General features: G+C 34.5%; 1 protein-coding gene across 2 annotated transcripts; it reads left to right on the forward strand.

The window, feature by feature from the left end:
- The first annotated feature begins 386 nt into the window (after window positions 1–386).
- Window positions 387–19,365, forward strand: LOC114267448 (uncharacterized). 2 transcript variants are annotated; one of them, XM_028208488.2, is made up of 15 exons: window positions 387–1,034; window positions 4,879–5,275; window positions 5,377–5,554; window positions 5,675–5,814; window positions 5,900–7,142; window positions 7,246–7,346; window positions 7,491–7,635; window positions 11,095–11,163; window positions 11,272–11,317; window positions 11,428–11,786; window positions 11,946–12,025; window positions 12,167–12,302; window positions 12,912–13,116; window positions 13,218–13,300; window positions 18,909–19,365. In XM_028208488.2, the coding sequence occupies exons 1-15, from the start codon at window positions 926–928 to the stop codon at window positions 19,041–19,043; spliced, it is 3,426 nt and encodes a 1,141-aa protein (XP_028064289.2). In that variant the 5' UTR covers window positions 387–925; the 3' UTR covers window positions 19,044–19,365. The 2 variants fall into 2 exon arrangements, 1 of the variants encoding a protein (XP_028064289.2); XR_003630944.2 differs by having other exon boundaries at window positions 409–1,034; window positions 12,157–12,302.
- The last annotated feature ends 1,357 nt before the right edge of the window (window positions 19,366–20,722 follow it).

Raw genomic sequence — 20,722 nt, forward strand, 5'->3', positions numbered from 1 at the left:
ATTGAGTACAACCTTTAATGCATTGATATACATTTTTTTTATGGCAAAAATGTTAGTGTAGGGTCTCTTTGTTTTGGGTACTTTCATTTAATGCATTGACATTCAATTTTTATTTGTAAACTCATCAAAAAATTATTATCACAAATATATAAAATGAATCTGATGTCTAAATTCGCTGAGAAAAAAAAACTCGAAAATTAATTTTTAAAGAAAAAAGTGTAAACCGCAAACTGTCTGCAACCGCCCGCACATTTGCAAACCCTATCCGCACAAACCGCAAACCGCACTGCGGGCGATTGCGAGTTGACTTTTTCCTAAACCGCATAAATGCAGACGGGTCAAAACCGAACCACAAACCGCATAAAATCGATCAGCGAACCGCCCTAGTATATTTCCTTCCCAAATTTTATTGAACACAGACTAGTTTCACCTTTTGACCAGACCATCCTCTAAGAACAAACAAATCAACAGAAATATTACTGCTGTGATTGAATCTCAGAATCACAACCTACCAGTTCTATCCTACTACTCTGATTTCCACACGAAATCTTATAGACCCAGAAAGTTAGAGAGAGAAAGCGACGGCGATACACTACACACACCCCCATAATACCCTACGCTACGCACTCTGAAACCTAACGGTCTTTGCCTTGGCACACGGTTGAATTCGAAATTTGTTCCAATTTCTTCTGTATATTCAATCATATATTCAGTAATTTTCTGGAATTTGGTCAGTTTTGCCCTAGTTTTCGTATCGTTATCGCTAAGATCAGAATGAGTAGAGTTCATTTTGCTTTCGGAGAATCTGGGAAGAGAATTGAGGATTGTGGAGTGGAAGTGTATAGATTGAGACATTATTATTTTAGCTGTGTGTATTATGTGTATTTGATGAGTTTTATGGTGTGAAGATTGAGCTGAGGTCTAAATGAGCTCCGAAAAGCCGGCGGTGACGGTTCGGGACCTCGTGGAGGAAGCCAACAAGCGGATCGTTTTTCTGATTATTTGCGTCGTTGGACTTTCTTATCTCATGTCTTGTAAGTTTTGGGTACTTTGTTTCACTAAATTTTGGTAAAAATTATCGTTTTATTTGGTTCCATTGGGTTTTTATTTTTGGGTTCTGAATTGTGCATTGAATTTCTGAGCTAATTTGGTTGATAGTAATTTTCTTCAATTGAGTTTGTGAAGTTTTTGTTCTGTGTTGTTGACTACTCATTCATATTATACTTGTGTGCTTTCAGCTTAGTGTTTTGACTGTCTTTATTTAGTGTAAAACACATTCTGGCATTCTGTTTAATCGCAAATTGGGTTGTGTTTTATTCGGTTCACTGGAATGGAAAGGAATAGCCATTCTCTTACCATGGTAATGATAATTTTTTGGGGAAATTATAAAACCGAACTCCATAGTTTGACTCTTGTAGCAAAATAAACTTTCAATTTTTAATTTTTTTCAATTTGAATCTTAATCTTTTGATATAGTTTTATTCTGAACTATTTGCCTTTTTCCATTAAATTAAACAGACAAAAAAATAGTTTTTTAGCTGTTAAACTTAATGAAAAAGAATATTTTTGACAAAATAAAATGAGTAGGGTTTAAAATGACAAAATTAAAACCTCAGCGTTTTATTTATTTTATTTTATTTTGTAATTTTCCCAAATTTTAATTTTAATTTTTTTGTCAACCTCAAACATGGAAATGAAATTTTTGATGGAATGATCATTCCATTCTAGTGAACTAAACACTACCTTATTGTTTTAACTGTCTTTATTTAGTGTAAAACAGGCTCTGGTATTCTCTTAAATACCAAATTCTGAATTTGGCTGTGCTGAGATTTTCTTGTAATCGAATTTTATTTCTTCATGTCTCAAGGCACTTGGTGACGTGCTCGTTATAGTGTTTGCAACAGTGTTAGGTATTTAGAACTTGTTTACTAGATCCATTTTTGGTTTGAATAAATAAATAAATAAAATAAAGGAGAAATAAATCTTGACATGTACATAGTGTGAAGAGAGTAATATGCCTTTCAATTTATTGGTGACGAAGTCTATTTATTTCATATATGAAAACAATGACTTCCATTGTTAAATGAATGATCAAGATATAATGGGTATGTTTGGTTTGGGAATTTTTTTTTAAAAAACTTGTTTGGTTTGTAATTTTTCCAAAATAATTTCCAAAATCACTTTCTTTCTTTTATACATCAATCAATTACTTTTTCTCTCTCCTCTCTCCTTCTTAATCACTTTTTCTCTCACACATATCTACTCAATTACAACAAAATATCAAATCATTCCAAACTCCAAAACTACTTTCAAAATATACAACCAAACAAACCAAAAAAATTTCTAAACTCTTTCCCCAAAACAATTTTTAAAAACTACTCTCTCAAAACCAAACCAAACATACTCAATAGCTTTGGTTAGTGGCAATTTTCAGAGGTCAACTGATAATGGTGAACTACAGAAGCTTGCATATTTTATAACAAATTTAGTGATCTATCTGTGGTAAGTTCTAACCCTCATGCTGTATATCCATTTGTATTTGAAATGGGCAGCTAAGATAATGTTGTGACTCCTCATCCTTGTATTGTCATCTTTCTTTGTCCATTTCACTTTTCTGATTTTTCAAATAAGCCAATAGAAATTTCGAAAGGAGAGTGAAAAAAACAAAAAAAAGTCATCTGTGGAAGTTGATGAACAAGTGACTGTGTTTGTGTTAGGTGCTTCAATTTGCAAGTTTGTCAACTGGCAGCCAAGCAAAGCTTGAACAGAAACTCTTAAGTTCAAGACAGCTGGGGACTAATCTCAAATGCTTGTATTTTTGACCAAATCAGGCCCCAATAACCAATTAATTGCCTTGTCTTGTAGCAGTCCTGGTTGGGTTTTTCAGATTCTGTAAATGATCAGATTTTTAGGGCAACAGTTGCTAATAGGACAGCATATGAGACTTTGTTACATTTACAATTTCACCTGAAACTTCTACTTGAAGGGTTGATTTTGTTTCATTAAATTCTGAAACGTACAAATCTTAGGACCAAATATTGTGATTCTTCATATGGTGGGTGGTGGGGAGAGAGAGATCAGCTTATTTCTTCTTTTGGTTCTTTATTGATTGGCAGGAGAAATCAGCTTATTTCTTTTGATTCTTATTGACTATTGATTGTCAGGAGCAATCAGCTCATAGATAGATGTATAGGTTGGCCCTTTTTTTTTTGGCCTTTTTCAAGTTGTCGCCCCCTTGTAGGTCTTAGTGGATTTTATCTACCATCAAGAAGGAAATTGCCTCTCCTTTTTGTTCTTTGTGATGCAATGTTGTCGAATTAAAAGGTGGTTGTCTTGAGGCTGGGTGCCTCTTTTTGTCAACTTTCCTAGTTGTTACTGTTGAATATAGAAATTAGAGTGCATAGAATTTTTTTATTTTTAATATTATGTATATAATCTGTAATTGTGTCGATCATTGATTTAGTATTATTTCCTTATTGATATCGTTTTCTAATTTGTATCATGAATCTATTATATATACATGACCTCTATCTCATTCATGGGTAAGCTAAATAATTCTTTTCATTCTTTTTGGTATTAGAGTTAGGTTAAGTACCTTGTAATTTTGCTTCACCGGCAGCCTTGCCTTGGCTGCCTGCCGAACCTTAAGCCATTCCATTGCCATATTTTCTTTCAGTATCACTCGTGGTACTCTCTTCCTCTATCTACTAAGTTATTCCTATCCCAAATATTTCTATCATATTTTTTTTACTAGCAATATATTTTTTTGTGTGTCTCTATTCCACTTTGTCTTTTCTTCTATTTCAATCTCAAATAGGTTTCTATCTTCAAACCTATTTGAGTTTGAGAGGGGGGGCATTATACCTATATCATGGTGAGTATGGTGATATACCATGTGAACCATCTAAGCCGTCTCCTCTGGCGCATAACCCAAGTTGCTCCTTTGGCGCACCACCTAAACCGCCTCCTCTAGTGCACAATTAAAGCCGCTCCCTCTGGTGTACCACCAAAGCCGGCCCCTGGCACACTTTCTAATATGCCGCCCCTTGGTGTACTTTCTAATAAGCTGCCCCTTGGCGCACTCAGTCATTTGTTGCCATCATCGTTCAGCATCACGTCATAAGTTATGTGTGTTTCATGCTTGTTGGTTTAACATCCAGTTATCTACATCGGTCTAACATGATCCCTTAAACTGTCTCGACATTGATTCCGGTTAATTCCTACAATGGTCCGGCATGACCCTTTAAACTGTCCCAACATTGATTCCAGTCAGTTTCTTCTAGGGTAGTTCAATCTCTTTTTTTTTTTTTTTCCTTTTTAGGGTATGGTGTTGATGTATTAAGCACTTTTTGCCCTTTTTTATTTAGTGGACTACCAAATTTGTTTGGTAGCATTTGACTAGTCGTTGAGTTTTTTTCGGCGCTGATGTATTAATCACTTTTTTGGCATTTTTTATTTAGTGGACTACCAGATTTGTTTAGTAGTATTTATTTGGACTAGCCATTGAGTTTTTGCCGGCTTCTTTCAGTCATCTGTTGGCAAGCTGCGATTGTTGAATATCTTCACACCGGCTTGAGGGGGAGTGTTGAATATAGAAATTAGAGTACATAGAATCTTTTTATTTTTAGTATTATGTATATAATCTGTCAATTACTGATGTAGTATTGTTTCCTTATTTATATCGTTTCCTAAATTGTATCATGAGTCTATTATATATACATGGCCTCTACCTTATTCGTGGGTGAGCCAAATAATTCTTTTCATTCTTTTGTTATTTCTGGTTTATTATGCTTCAAATTTATTTTTTACACATGCATTTTTGGTCTTGTTTTCTTTGTTCTATTGTCATGAGTTGCAACTCACTACCCCATGTTTCAGTGACAAGCGCCTCAGTGTGGGTCAATTTTCCCTTTGCTGCCTTCTTAATAATCATCCTTCGCTATTTGTCTCTGGACTTTGAGATGCGGAAGAAAGCTGCAGTATACAAGGGCAAACCAACCTCATCAAATATTTCTTCTCAACAGAAACCTCTGGAAGGTCCTAAAGCTGTGGTTGAGAAGTCTGACTGGAGAAGGAAAGTGGATTCCCCCGCCGTTGAGGATGCATTGAATCAGTTTTCAAAACATATAGTTTCTGAGTGGGTGACAGATCAGTGGTACTCCCGCATAACCCCTGATAGACGAGGTCCAGAGGAGTTGGTGCTGATTATAAATGGTGTTCTTGGAGAAATTTCATCTCGCATGAGGAATGTAAATCTCATAGATCTTCTGACAAGGTTCTAATTTGAGTGGTGTTCTTTATACATTTTCCAATTTTTTGGTTATTTTTTATTTGGAAGTGCATTTACTAGTAAATGTTTTGCCTGGGATGATGCAGGGACATAATTAATATTTTCTGCACTCACTTGGAGCTTTACCGTGCAAGTCAGTCAAAGATTAAGAAGCAGCAACTTGGATCACTGACTTATGAACGTCAAGAAATGGAACTAAAATTTGTGCTGGCTGCAGAGAACAAATTGCACCCCGCACTTTTTTCTGCTGAAGCAGAGCACAAGGTCCTTTACATCATTTCTTGATCTTCATATAACATTTAGTCTGTAGTTCTGTAGATCTTTCTACAAGGCTCAAAGCATCTCGCTTTTTCATCATAGTTATGATTCTTGTTTGTTCTTCAGGTTCTCCAACACTTAATGGATGGTCTCATATCGTTCACATTCAGACCGGAGGATTTGCAGTGCTCTTTGTTCCACTTTTTTGTTAGAGAGCTTCTTGCTTGTGTAGTAATGCGAGCAGTGTTGAACTTAGCAAACCCAAGGTAAATATTACTATTGTTTTGCTTTTGTGGTTTTACCATGTCCTTTTTCTGGTTTTTATATTTTCTTCAATTGTTATGTGGTCAGGTTTATTAATGAAAGGATTGAATCTCTAGTTATTTCTTTAAGCAAGGCTAATAAAGGAGCTACTACTGCACAAGTGGCATCCCAGTCTAGATCAAATGTGTCTTCAAAGATTTCATCTGATCATTTCTCTCGGTTTCTAGATCCTTCTGTTAAGGGTGTTGAGCTTGTGCAATTTAAAAAGGATCAATCGAAAACTGCTGAAGAGAAATCTGTGACAGCCAATGTGAATGGAACACTTTTTTCGAAGGATCCCTTGCTTTCCATGAATACTAGATCGACCCGTTCTTGGAGTTCTTTGCCATCCGACTCTCGTAATGGTGATGGAAAAGATATTGAACGAAACCACTCTGGAGGACAGTGGAGTGATATGATAGATATGATTTCTCGCAGAAAGACTGAAGCCCTTGCTCCAGAGAATTTTGAAAATATGTGGACTAAAGGGAGAAACTACAGAAACAAGGAAGGTGCAAATCAAGCTAGCCAGCCAGACATGAAAAATTCTTCAGCAATGTGTAAAACAGCAGATAATTCAAAGGCAATGCTCAAGCAAAAAGAAAAGCATGGTGCAACCAAGATTAGTTCCCCAACTTCCCCTGAGAGCGCTGCGGTTATTTCTAGACTTGATTATCAGCCTGTGGCAGACAAGTTGTTGACCCATGATGATCAGAACATATCAAGTCAGGCTTCTGCTACTTCATATTTAGAAGATGATGAGCATGATCTCATGCGTTTGGAGGAGGTTGAATCAGGGAGCAGTTCTTGTACTAGTGAAGATGAAGAATCCAGCAGTGTGACTGGTCTTGATTCTCCTGTCACTAAAGTTTGGGATGGTAAAAATAATAGAAATCTCTCTGTCACGCACATTCATCATCCACTTGAAGCTTCTGAAGGCCATAAGACGAGGAAGACTGGTAAAGGGCAAGCACACTCTAGATTACATAGGATACAGCCTGGGAGGAAAAGGTCTAGATCAAGCAATAAGAAGTTACACGTCTGGCAAGAAGTTGAGAGAACAAGCTTCTTATCAGGAGATGGGCAGGATATACTGAATTCGTATAAAGGACATGTGAAATCGGAGGACTCTGGTGATGATTATGAGGCAGAAATGTTGGGTAGAATTCACAGTGGAGCTACTGCTTCTTCATCTGCGTCCTCAACTTCCATACCCAAAAGTCATAATTTGGCTGACGATGCTAAAAAAAACTTCTTGTTGGAAAAATCTTTTTTGAAGTTAAGATGTGAGGTACTTGCCATGATACTTTATACTTTCTATTCATTTCTGCAGGTTAAAACTTTTCCTGATATGTTGAAACATGTAAAGGGTGTCATGTCATTTCCTTTTGCAGGTATTGGGTGCCAATATTGTAAAGAGTGGCTCTAGAACATTTGCTGTTTATTCTATATCCGTTATGGATATAAATAATAATAGTTGGTCTATCAAAAGAAGGTGCTAATGATAACCTTGTTCTCTTGTCGTATTCTCCTTTTACATGCCTTATTTGTGCAATGTTGTAATGTATTATATTGTGATGGTTAATAATTATTAACTTTTCCGACCTTTTTAACTTAACTATATTTTTGCTTCTCATAGGTTTCGGCATTTTGAGGAACTCCATCGACGTCTTAAGGAGTTTCCAGAGTATAATCTTCATTTGCCACCGAAGCATTTTCTGTCAGCAGGTCTAGATGTGCCTGTCATTCAAGAACGGTGTAAATTGCTTCATCGGTATTTGAAGGTCATAAAGTTACTTGAACTTATTTTTTTTCTCTTGTTCTTCTTCATTTTGGAGGGTGGTTTTTCATTTTGAACATGGGATCATGCATATATTACTAGGAAGCAGTTTGTCGGCTTCAACTTGCCCACTAGTACTTGGAGAGGTAAACTTGGTACCAATAGGCTATAAGGTGTGTAGAATTTTCTATTTCCCTAGAATTTTGGATTTTATCAGTAACCACCCTGTCATGCAATAAACTTGTGAATATTTATGGATATTTATTTAGGCCAAATGTGGAGAAGCATTGGAAGAATCATCTCATAGGTCAATTGCAAGTCAATATATTGCATCTCCTAAATTTTAAAGAGGAACATTCATTTTGGAAGGAGGGAACAATATATGATCTACACATCTCGATTTCAACCAAGGACACTAAATTTTTTTCTTTTTTTGTTGATCAACAACAAAGAAATTTATTAATGAACAAAAGGAAATGAGGACAAGGCATCCTCTACAAAGAAGATAAAAAAATGAAGAAAATACACAACCCAAGACAAGGCTCCATCAAAATCCTTCTACATATCACACACCGATAACCAATGAAGCACGGACACGGACACGCGACACGACACGGACACGTAAAAACGCAAATTTTCAAAAAATAGGGGACACGACACGCTAGGGACACGTTCAATATATTTAATTTTTTTTGTATATTATATGTAAAATTAAAAAATATATACTATTTTATATGTAAAATTAGGCATCGATTATATATTATATGTAATAATAGTAATAATATATACTATTCAAGTCTTTTTTATATATTATATGTAAAATTAAAATTTCATTTATTATATGTAAAATTAAAAAATATATACTAATTTTATTTTGTGAATTTTAAGTTTAACAAAAATAAAGATAAAAAAATAAAAAAGAAAAAAGAAAAAAATAGAGTGAAGGAAATAAAAAAAATAAAAGAGGAGAGAGAGAGAGAAACGGGTGAAATAAAAAACAGAAGGGAAAGTGAAAGGGGGAAGTGAAATCAGAGAGGGAGAACAGTCGAAGTCGAAGAAGAGGAAGGAGAAGAAGATGGAGACGAAGAGGACGAGGCGAAGAAGAAGAAGAGAGCAGACAAATACCTCAGCTTCTTCGTTGATCTGAACAGGTTAGGCTCCTCTCTTCTCCTCCCTCTATCTCTTTCTCTGTCTCTGTCTGTCTCCTCTCATCTCCTCCCTCGATCTCTGTCTTCTCTCCTCCCTTGATCTCTTTCTCTGTCTCCTTTTCTCCCTCGATCTCTTTCTCTCTCTGTCTCTTTCAGTTAGGGTTCTCTCTTTCAGTTAGGGCTTCGATCCACCTCAGGCGTGTCCGCAAAGTGTCACAGCGTGTCCATGGCGTCTCCGACTGCAAAAATTCAAAAAAAAAAAGGACACGTTAGAGAGAGTGTCGGACACGTGTCCACCGCGTGTCCGTGTCCGACACGTGTCCGACACTCGTACGCCGGCCCTGAGGACGTGTCGGTGCTTCATAGCCGATAACCAATCGCTAGCTAACAAAAAAAGTGTAATCCCTCTAAAAAGAGGATTCACCAAAGCCCAAAAGGAAGTTAGATGACAAATTTTATCCCATAAAAATTTCACATTCCAATATTTGTCTTCGAAAACCCGCGTATTCCTTTCCAATCAAATTACCCAAAAAGTTGCAAAGACGACGCAATACCACAACACTTTGGCCCTCTTCTATCCACCCAAAGCTTGAGGCCACCCACATAATATTCTTCAAAAGAAACAATCTATGCCATAAACTCAAAGCAACTGGACAATGCAAAAATAAATGATCTGAAGATTCACCATCTCTGCAATACATGATGCACCATTGCAGATTTAGAGAATGATTAGGTCTCTTTTTTTTGCAAAATATCATTTGTCACGATACCTTCCATGAACCAAGTACCACAAGAACACCACCTTAAGAGGAGCACAAGCCTTTTAAATTCTTTTATTGAAAGGAAACTAAAAAACTTGAGGATTATCGATGATTGTCAAAAAATGACTTGTAGGAAAAAATATCTGATGAATGAAGAGCCCAAATCCTCTTGTCCTCCAAAAGAGGAAACAAAGAAATATGATTAACCCTTGAGAACAAAGACATCAACTCTTTAGCCTCCCTATCATTAAGATACGTAAAAAAATTGAAATTCTAAGAAATTGGAGCCAAAAAGGAACAAGCTATGGAAGCAATAGAATAATTATGAGACCAGGCCGCTCTATATATATGTGGAAAACCTGAAGCAAAGGAAGAGAAGCCCACCTAAACATCGTCCCAGAATCTAACAAGTTCCCCATTACCCACTCCCACAAAAAGATAATGGCCCTGTTTGGTAGGGCTTATTTCAAGCTTATTTCAGTTTTTAACTTAATTTATGTTATTTTGATGTGTTTGGTTCAGCTTAACAGTACAGCTTATAGCTTTTTGTAAGTCAAAAACTAACTTATTCTTTGAGTGGGGGAGGAGAAACTTAATTTATAAGTAAAAAACCAGGTTATGTTCATAACTATAAGCTATAAGCTGTTAGGTTATAAGTTATAATCATTTTCCCACAGCTCTACCAAACGGGGCCAATGAGACCAAATTGGATAGAGGTGAGAAATTGACTTCCAAAGAGCATGACAACTACCCCTAATGACCACTTGTGAATCCCTACCATTACTCTGAGTCCCACACTTTCTTCTAATGACAGAATGCCATAGTGAATCACATTCATTTGGAAATCTCTATAACCACTTGCCGAGTATTGCCATGTTCCTAGCCACAATGTTACCAATGGCCAAATTCCCTTTCTTTTTTGGGAAGGAAACTATCTCTGGTTCACCATATGATCCTTCTTACCCTCATCCTTACCTTCCCAGAGGAAATCCCTCATCAATTTTTCAAGTGACCTTGCAACCTTACTGGAATCTTAAACAAAGATAAAAAATAAATGGGAATGCCACTTAAAACTGTCTTAACCGGGGTATATCTACCCCCACATGAGAGTAAATCCTTGCTTCACCCTCCCAACCAAAGATACTAATACATAGCTTTCAATCGAGAGTTTGATTAGAATACTTGTTTCTTGATTTTCTTGTCATGACGCCATTATTGATTGATTCTACCACACTGATTGTTAATCACTCACATGCCTTAATATGCTGTAGTTGACTACTTTCTTCTTACTGAGATTCATCTTGTATTATTCTGTTTGGTTAATTAACTACTCATGCTCTGTTTGTTATATTGTGGTAATGCCAGAAGCTATAATATATCCATCACTGCATGATTCTTTAAAATAGGTCTGGGTGGGGTTTACCCATCAGAAATAAGTCCACTTCCATATTAGTACTCAATATGTGATGTAATATTTTTTGTTTGTCTTGATACGTTTTTCTTGTTTCTTCTACATCTCTTTCATTGACTCATTCATATGTTACCATTCCTCAGAAGCTTCTTCAGCTACCAACTATATCAGGATCAATTGAAGTTTGGGACTTCCTTAGTGTTGATTCCCAGGTTGGTTGGTTTGTTCTTTTAATTCTTTTATGGTTCCTTGTTGGGAAGAAGTCACGCCATCTTTGTTTCATGGATAATTTTCTGATTACTTTGTTTTGCAAAGTGCAGACATATATATTCTCAAATTCTATATCTATTATTGAGACCTTGTCAGGTGAATTGTGTTTCTTGGCAGCATTTTCATTTTTTTTTTCAAATAATTTTTTTGCCACTTGTGTCTACTATTTTCACATTATTGTCTCATATTGTTGTGGAATTTTCTAGTTGGCCTAGATGATACACCACATGAAAGAGGAAAAGAAGTTCAGAATGCTCTTGGGCCATCAGTAAATCCCTTTTCCTCCCGGACAGAGCATCAAAATACTGAAAGCAAGGAATTTCCACGTAATTTTGTGGCAGGTGGATCAAGATTGAATACACAAGGTGCTATTCATTCTCCACAAAAAAAGCCCGCAAAAGAATTTAGAAAGCCATTTGATGATTTGACTAGTGACTCTGATAATGCGGAGCAAAGGAATGTATCTCTGACCGGAAATTCCATAATAGGAAGAAAATGTGCTGATGTACAAGCTTTATCCCCGTCACTTATTGATGCTGCTACTGATCCAACGCTCCCAACCGAGGTAATCACTTTTATTTTTTGGATCTTGTTCAAGTTTATACTCTAATATTCACCTTTGGGAACGGCTTTGTCATATTGTACTTATTCTGGTTCAAAGTATGTGGCATCCTGCCCATTTATGTTCTACATGGGTTTTGAAATCTTTCTTTATTCAATGCAGTGGGTAACACCAAATCTAAGTGTCCCCATATTAGATTTGGTTGATGTTATTTTCCAGGTCCAAGATGGTGGATGGATCAGGTATTTGATGTCTAATTGCCAAATTATGTTTAAAATCATCTTGATTGTTCTTTTATTTTTTGTTTTTGTTTTGGATAAACTCTATCCAAGTATATTCAGTTTGCCAAATTTTTCCTGATGCTTAATTCTAGTCAATCACAGGAGGAAGGCTTTTTGGGTGGCCAAACAGGTATTACAACTGGGAATGGGTGATGCCTTTGATGATTGGTTGATTGAGAAAATTCAGCTTTTGCGTAGGGGATCAGTGGTTGCTGCAGGGATCAAGCGGATTGAGCAGGTTATCTTTGAGAAACTTCTTGAATTAAGTACAATATGCCGATTTAACTTTTGCTCAATTATTTGTATGAACTCTGCTATGCTTGAATTTTCGTGATACCAGGTAGTATAAAACAGAATTCAGGTTTTCTGCTGGTTTTGACTTTCATTTGCCAATTCATAATTAAATGCGCTCGTTTTTCCTTGCACTCAGTTTTGAACAAAGACCACCTACCTTGTGAATATTGCCTTGTTGGGTTAGATAAATAATTTTTTTTGCTTCCAATGTTACCTAGTTAGATTGATGGTCACTGTTATTTTCCCTTTTACTTGCTTGAGTACAATTTCTTTGACCATTTAAACTCCAGTCTCCAATACTGAATTTAGATGGCCAAAGTTGTTTGATATGAAATGAACTGAAAGTTTTATGGTCCATGCATATTTGTTTGGAAGCATACTCTTAAATGAGGTTAACCGCAAGGATGATTGATATGTTTGCTATATTTGTTTATATGAGTGACACGAGCCTTGAACCTGACTGATGTTTTTGAATTTGTTTGAGAGCTTATTGTAACCAATAGGCATGCCAGTCACTTGGATTCCAATATGATCCTCAGCATTATTTATGTAGATACTTTGGCCTGATGGAATATTCTTAACAAAGCATCCAAAGCGAAAACGACCAAACGCTTCTGGAAGCACACCCCAAAGTTCACCTCATGGCCGACCTCCGATGCCTGTATCCTCACCTAAGAAAGAGGATATCCACAATTTGGATGAACAACAACAAAAGGAAGCTGATCGGCGTGCAAAATTTGTATACGAGCTAATGATTGGTAATTTTACTTTCCCATGGATTTTAAGGCTACATTTTATTGCATTGAAGTTCCAATTGCCACTCTTGGATATGTAAGCAAACCCTGTTAATCGAATGCAGATAATGCACCAGCTGCTGTTGTGGGTCTTGTAGGTCGTAAAGAGTATGAACAATGTGCTAAGGATCTCTATTACTTTCTTCAGGTGATTTTCATCTCTATCACTTTCATTGTGATAAACAAGCTACTCTGATTAATCTATCTCAGAATTTACTATATCAAGTTATCTAGTGGGTTATTTAAACACCTTTAAATAGGCAAATCTTCTATTACCTCTTATTAAACAGAGGTAATAAAAGATTGACCAACATGACTTGGTGATAACCAAGGTTACCAAATTATTTGGCTCTTTATGCTTTTTGCTTTTTGCTCCATGCATGCATCAAGCCAATTTAAATAACCTAGGCCTGCCCCATTTGCACACAAAAAGACCAGGATGTATACATTAAAAAATAAATAAAATGTACTGCTCAGATCAATGAAGCTGCAATACTTTCAAATGCTGATTCGTTCCTAAACTTTTGGTTTTTCACTAAACTCTCTGAATGACCAAACCTACTGGCTCGTCCAGTTTTAGTAGGGATTGTTGCTTGTTTTTGAGGCATGTGTTGTTAGTCACGTACCTCCATCTATTCTATTTAATTAGCCAAACTTCCATTGTGAATTTTGCCAACGTTTCTTACAATAAAACTTTAGGGTTACAAAAATATCATTTTGCATTAGTCTTTATAGCTACTCTCTTCGGGTCAAATAATTGATATGGTGTAGATAATTATTGCAGTATATTTATTTGTGTATGAAAATGTACATCTAGATGGAGAATTTATGAAGCATGGACACCTCTCTAGAGGTTGCGTACAGGTGTCCGACACGTGTTAGACACAGACACGTGCTGGTCGGTTGCGGCCACGAAACCTCTAATCCGAGATTGGCGGATTGGAGAAAATCAATCCGCATCCGTCTGCCAATCCGGTGGAAGTGGATTGAGCGGATTGGCGGTTTGACGGATGGATGCGAATTGGTTTGGCGGTTTAAAATTTTATAAATTTTTAACATAATTCAACTTGTGCACTTCTTCTTCTTCTTCTTCAAAAAAAAAAGGTATTACAGTTAATGACATAAAAAAATATTACAATCACTGCATACCTCATCCAAAGTAAGAAAGTTTGAAACTTTAGAATATCACAATCACTGCATGTCTCATCCACATACTACAATCACAACATGCTTTATCCACATAAAGTATTACAATCTGTGGTTCTTAAAATATAAAAGCAATTCAAACCAACAAAACCATGAACAGAGCAGTAGTAGAGATTATATGTCTCTGTATTGTTACATCTATATCTGCTTTTAAAAACAAAAACCAACCAACATATATCATATTTTCTACTTACTATTTTTAGAGATAGATTTAAAAACAAAAAATATAGATAAATAATACGTTTATTTTTTTCAATTCAAAAAAATATTCAAGTTGAAAACTTTTTTTCAATAGAATATTTAAACTTTTTTTTTAATTGAAAACACAAACAAAATATTTAAACAAATTAAAAACACAAAGTCTTATAAATTACTAGGAATGTTTGCGGTTTGGCGATTCGGTTGCGGCCAAAAGAATCTCAAATCCGTCATCTGTCCGCCAGATTGGCGGATTGGAGAAAATCAATCTACAACCGTTCGCTCGTCATCACGCATCCGTCCAAAATGCGGCGGATCGGTTCGGTTCGGTCGGTTTTGGCGGATCGATATATCCGTTGCTCACCCCTACTGGACACTAGACACGTGTCAGACGTGCTGGAAAGAGTTGGACAAGTTGGGACTCTTTGTACACACTGAGGACATGTTGGGACACATTGAGGACACGCAATGGACACATTGAGAACACGCTAAGGACACTCTATGGACATGCTGAGTACTTTTTTTTAAAAAAAAAATTTAATTTTAAATTTTTTTACTAAAATAGCATACCTAAGGTTGATAAATTTGGTAAAATTAAATATTTGACATAAAATACATATTAAATATTTAAAAATATACATATGATAAAAGTATAAAAATATATATTTTGAATGTGTCCCCAACTTGTCGTGTCTTACGTTTTTTGGAAAGTTAAGTGTTCGCATATCCGTGTCTGTGTTCGTGCCTCTTAGTGGAGAATAGAATTATATAATGAAAGGAATAACTATGCTTATATATGCACGTGTATAAAAATACACATAATCACAATGTCTTCGGTAAGTCATCTAGCACAAGTGGTTGCAGTGGTGACCCATTGGCTTGGTCCCTTAAATTTGTTGATGTCTGGTATGGGTTTTGATAGATATGATATCAAGTGAGGACACATGGCCATTACATTTTTTAGTTGAAAATTGGACACAATGGAAGCATGCAAATATTAAGTGCATATATTTGTTGGATCCTTGTGTTCTAAAGCAAATGGATGACGAACAATCTCCTCCGCCAAGCAAGGAAGGAGGCTACAGTCATTCTCACACTTCACTTTTACTTGATAACTATGATATCAAGTGAGGACACATGGCCATTGCATTTTTTAGTTGAAAATTGGACACAATGGAAGCATGCAAATATTAAGCTCATATATTTGTTAGATCCTTGTGTTCTAAAGCAAATGGATGATGAACAATCTCCTCCGCAAAGGAAGGAAGGAGGCTACAATCATTCTCACACTTCACTTTTATTTCAAATATTTATACGATGAATACATACAATTGTTTTGCACTTTTTAGAATGCAATTTGTACATGAATGATATCTTGATGTTAAGATATATATGGATTTTTAATTTTAAAATGTTTTATGTTGCCTTTTTTATTACTTTTGAATAAACTGCTCATAGATTAACATATAATAAATTTATAAAATTGTAAAATTTAAACGTGTAGTAGGTGTATCCTGTCCTACATTTTTTTTAAACATCAGTGTGTTGCATGTCTGTGCTACTTCAATCCTAGTTCACTTCCTCTCTTTTATGAAAGAGATTTATCATCCGCTTTTGATTGTCGCTACTGTTTTCGATCTTTAGCAACAACTTTAATTTTTTTGGTAGAGAATTGAACTTGTCTTGACTGTCAACAGCACAAGTATCAAGAGCCCAGTGTTCTACTTGTGTTAATATGATTGATGCTTGCTATTGTTTCTGTCAATATTCCGGGTAGTAACAACTGTTAATGATAAACTTTTTTTTGAAAACTGTTGATTTATGGTTCAAGGAATATTTGCTACTGAACTAAACTTTTTTTGAAAACCATTTGGTGTTTTTAATCTTTCATTGTTTTTGTTTATGAAAACAAGAAAAATGAAAATACCTAGTTGAAAACAATACCAAACTGAAAAGGTTGCGTCCGTACATGAATTTTTGCTGAAACATTTCAAGCACCAGGGTGCTTTTATAGCTTCCATTGCCTTGAACCAGTACTTCAGGCAGGACAAATCCAGGTGAAAACATTATGGCTCCTCCTTGGGTCCATTTATTATGGGAAAAAGGCTTGTTATTGTCAAAAAAGATGGCATGATGTTCAATTTTGAACTTTTCAATGAATAGTTAAACTTTGTGCTATATTTTAGCATTGTTAAATTTGTGCCAAATTTGACATTAGTTTTACCTATAGTAAAAATTTGACACCCTCTTTGTTTTACATCTCTTACGATGAGACTTTTGCATATAATATTTTTATTTTTGACATTTTGTGATAAAAATATTTTATTTAACATAAAAATATAATGTTTTTACATTTTGTGATAAAACATATAATATTTGTATTTAACATTTGCATCATTGAAATAACACTTCTAAAGTATAATAATTGAACTCTCTTTATTATTAAAATATAATATTTTGACACTATCAAAATAAAATTCCATAAGAATTTAAGGATGGCATCTAAGAAGCACTGACACTTCTAAAAAGGTGACGTATCTGTGTCGTGTCCGTGTTGTACACTGGCACTCTTAGGACATGTGTCCAACATTCTTCAAAACGTATCCTATTTTTTAATTTTTTTTTAAAACCTGGACATTATTTGGACACTTGGAGGACACACATGTCAATTGCTTAAACACATGTGTTTATCGATTAGACACATGTGAAACTAATTATAAGTTTGAACAAAACAACTTAAGACACAATAATAAAACAAAAACTATATAAATTTATAGGAATTAGTATCATATTATATTTTTTATTATCTTTGAATGATATATTCATATATATAACATATAATAAATATATAAAATTATATATTTCATACGTGTCTTCCACATGTCGTGTCTTGCATTTTTTGAAAATTAACGTGTTGGCATGTCCGTGTCGTGTCACGTCACGTGTTTGTGTCCATACTTCTTAAGATGGCATCATTCGAAGCTCGTCATCTCTCCTCCCTCCATTTCTCGGGAAATGAATGTTGTCAAAGATTGTGGCAGTGACTTCATTTTTGGGCCATTAGGAGGGAGGGGGAAAGGATTTGATACCCACTTCTTGGGCTCGATTCGAAGAAAGTTTAAGGCTCTGTTTGGTAGAACTTTGTAAAGTTAATTCCACCCCATGGTTTGAGTGTGGTGTTTGGTTATTGTTTTCAAAAATTGATTCCACTCACTTTAAAAACACGTCTACCCGGTCATTCTCCTGGACGTCTGGCCATTTGACTGGAACAATGTTCAGTTTTTTTTTTTTTACCTGCTATTTTTATATTTTAAATAAAAAATATTTTCGGAATTTAAAAAAAAAATTCTTATAAGCTTTGAATAGAATTTTGGATTGTGTATTTGATTATGAGTTGTAAGTTTTTTAATCAAATATCATATGTCACATCAAAAATTTCAAACTCAATTCAAAACTCATAACCAAACAAATTTTCTACACTCAAATCGTAATTCTAAAAATCACAAACTCAAAATACAACTCTATTATCAAATTATAATTCTAAAACTCTACCAGACGCTATCTAAATTGGGTCAAAAAGATTGTGGTAATGGTGTCAATGCAATGTCACATGATTGGTCGGAATTCACAATATAAGTTTGGGATTTGGATGCCAAACTTATGCTAATAAAGAGCAAAACTCATAACTAAATAAATTTTTCACACTCAAATCATAATTCCAAAACTCACACACTCAGAATAAAACTCTATTCTCAAATCATAATTCTAAAACTCTACCAAATGCTACCTAAATTGGGTCAAAAAGATTGTGGTACTGGTGTCAATGCAATGTCACATGATTGGTCGGAATTCACAACGTAAGTTTGGGATTTGGATGCCAAACTCTTCTGCTAATAGAGAGCATGCGCCTATTTACAATGTCCATGCACGATTAATACATATCCAAAAATAACTTATCATCCATTGACCCAAATATCTTTACTTTTTTCGTTTTTTTTTTTTTTTTTTTTTTTTTGCTATGTTCAAAGGAAGTTTCTGCTTAAGAAAATTTATACTATGCTGAACACCAAATGCAGGTAGATCAGAAATATCCAATCCATGTTTATTGGTTTGTTTTATTTCTTTTGGTAGATTCGACAAAGGTCCCTCTGTCATTGAAAATACATCAAAATATTCTGCTACTTTTTTCCCTTGGTTTCAGTTTATTATTGTATGTCCGTTTAATAAGTATATCTGGTAAAAAAAATGTTTGCCCATTGTGTACAGTTGCCAATCTCATTAGGTTGACTTGTATGACGTGTAAAAATTGGCAACAAATGATAAAATTGTATTGGGTGTTTTTGGTTATGCAGTCATCTGTGTGTTTGAAGCACTTGGCTTTTGACATTCTTGAGCTGCTGCTGTTGTCAGCATTCCCGGAGATGGATTATGTGTTCAGGCAGTTGCATGAAGAAAAGGAAAAGTTTGGGGAATTCAGACCTACTTAATGGCAATAATTACATGTTTCTCTTGATCACAGTTCAAGAGCAATTCTTTTTGGCCTTTTTTATGTTTCCTATTTCAGGCGTACGTAATTTGTTGAAGAACATGTAGCTGCAGCAACTTGTGACATGAAAATTGATTTTTGCAATTTCAATTGATGAAGGCAAACTCATGAGGTCAGACTTGGCCCCAGTTTGTAAATAGCTTTTAGTTTGCTATTTTGAGTAAAATTACATGTAAATCTCTAGATTGGTACGGATATCACAAAGATGTTTCTTTACCTGTGTAAAACTACTTATCTCTTAAAGACTATGTTCCTTGTTTACATTTCGTTTTTCTTCTCTTGCAACAAAGCATATTCTCATTCTTTCCTAGTAGCACTTAAATTGCAAGTTTCAAAAAGTTTTGTTTCGACTACTTATGAAGGTAGAGTGGGGAGTGTGAAATGTAAATAATGGAATTATTAAGCACCTTTTTTGAGATTTCTTAAACGAGTCACCCTTTTTTTTGTAATGGTAGTGCTACATGTACCAATTAGTGTACTAACACTAGTTATAACAGTATTATTGACTACACTCGTTAATCATATTACAAATACTAAAAATCTTCTAAATTATGCGACATCATCGATTGGTAAACTAGTTATTATACTTATTGGTGCATATAGCACTCTTCTTTTTGTAATAATAATTTTCACACTCATCTTAATGGTAGAAAATGCACTTTGCAATGCTCTTCCCGTTGACGGTATGCTCTTTCTTTCGGGATTTTTCCCAAACTAAGCCTCTTTTGCATCCTATTTTCCAAACTAGGTCTAGTTTGGACGGAATTCCCAAACTAAGCTAAAGCGCTATTACAAATCGCGCTTTCACTGTTTGGAGTCCAAAATTTGATGAATAGTGAAAGCGCTATTGTAAAATGCGCTTTTAATTAATAAATCGCTGTTTTAAATCGCGCTTTTAACATAAAAATTTTTTTCTAAAGAAAACGCAATTTGAAATAGCGCTTTCACTGTACATATAATTTTTTTTTTTTTTTTTTTTTTAGAAAACGTTATTTGAAATAACGTTTCTACTGTTGACCAAAACCAACCCCCCTCTGACATACGCACACACCCACAAACACCCAACCCACACTCTTAACCATTAAAATAATATAATTTTTATATATAATAATAATTTATAATAATAAATTATATAATTTTTATAATTTTCTTAAATATAAATCATTTTTAGGTTATGGATGGTTTGATTTATAACACGTATGTAAGGGTAAAAATTTTTATAATCAAAAATAATTTTTACAATTTTTATAATAAAAAATAATTTATAAATTACCAAAAATAATTTATAATACGTATGTATTATAAATATTTTTATAATAATTTATAATACGTATGTATTTACTTTAAATAAATTATATATAATACGTATGTATTATATATATAATTTTTATATATTTACTTTAAATAAATTATTTTTGATACGTATGTATTAAATGTGAAGATGGGTTTACTGTAAATGTAAATGTGAAGATACGTATTAAATTATTTACATACGTATTAATTATAAATTTTTATAAATTATTTTTGAATAATACATACGTATTATAAAATGTGAAGATAGATTTACTGTAAAAAATTTTAAATAAAAAATGTAAAGATTTAAATAATACATACGTATTA

The sequence above is a fragment of the Camellia sinensis genome, chromosome 4 (assembly GCF_055761805.1).
Source record: "Camellia sinensis isolate YWXY chromosome 4, ASM5576180v1, whole genome shotgun sequence".
Classification (NCBI taxonomy): domain Eukaryota; kingdom Viridiplantae; phylum Streptophyta; class Magnoliopsida; order Ericales; family Theaceae; genus Camellia; species Camellia sinensis.

Coding starts and splice junctions, on each gene's coding strand:
- LOC114267448 (XM_028208488.2), top strand. CDS start 926: ATGAGCTCCGAAAAGCCGGCGGTGACGGTTCGGGACCTCGTGGAGGAA. Junction 7,143..7,245: donor TTTTGAAGTTAAGATGTGAG/GTACTTGCCATG, acceptor TTCCTTTTGCAG/GTATTGGGTGCCAATATTGT. Junction 11,787..11,945: donor ATCCAACGCTCCCAACCGAG/GTAATCACTTTT, acceptor TATTCAATGCAG/TGGGTAACACCAAATCTAAG.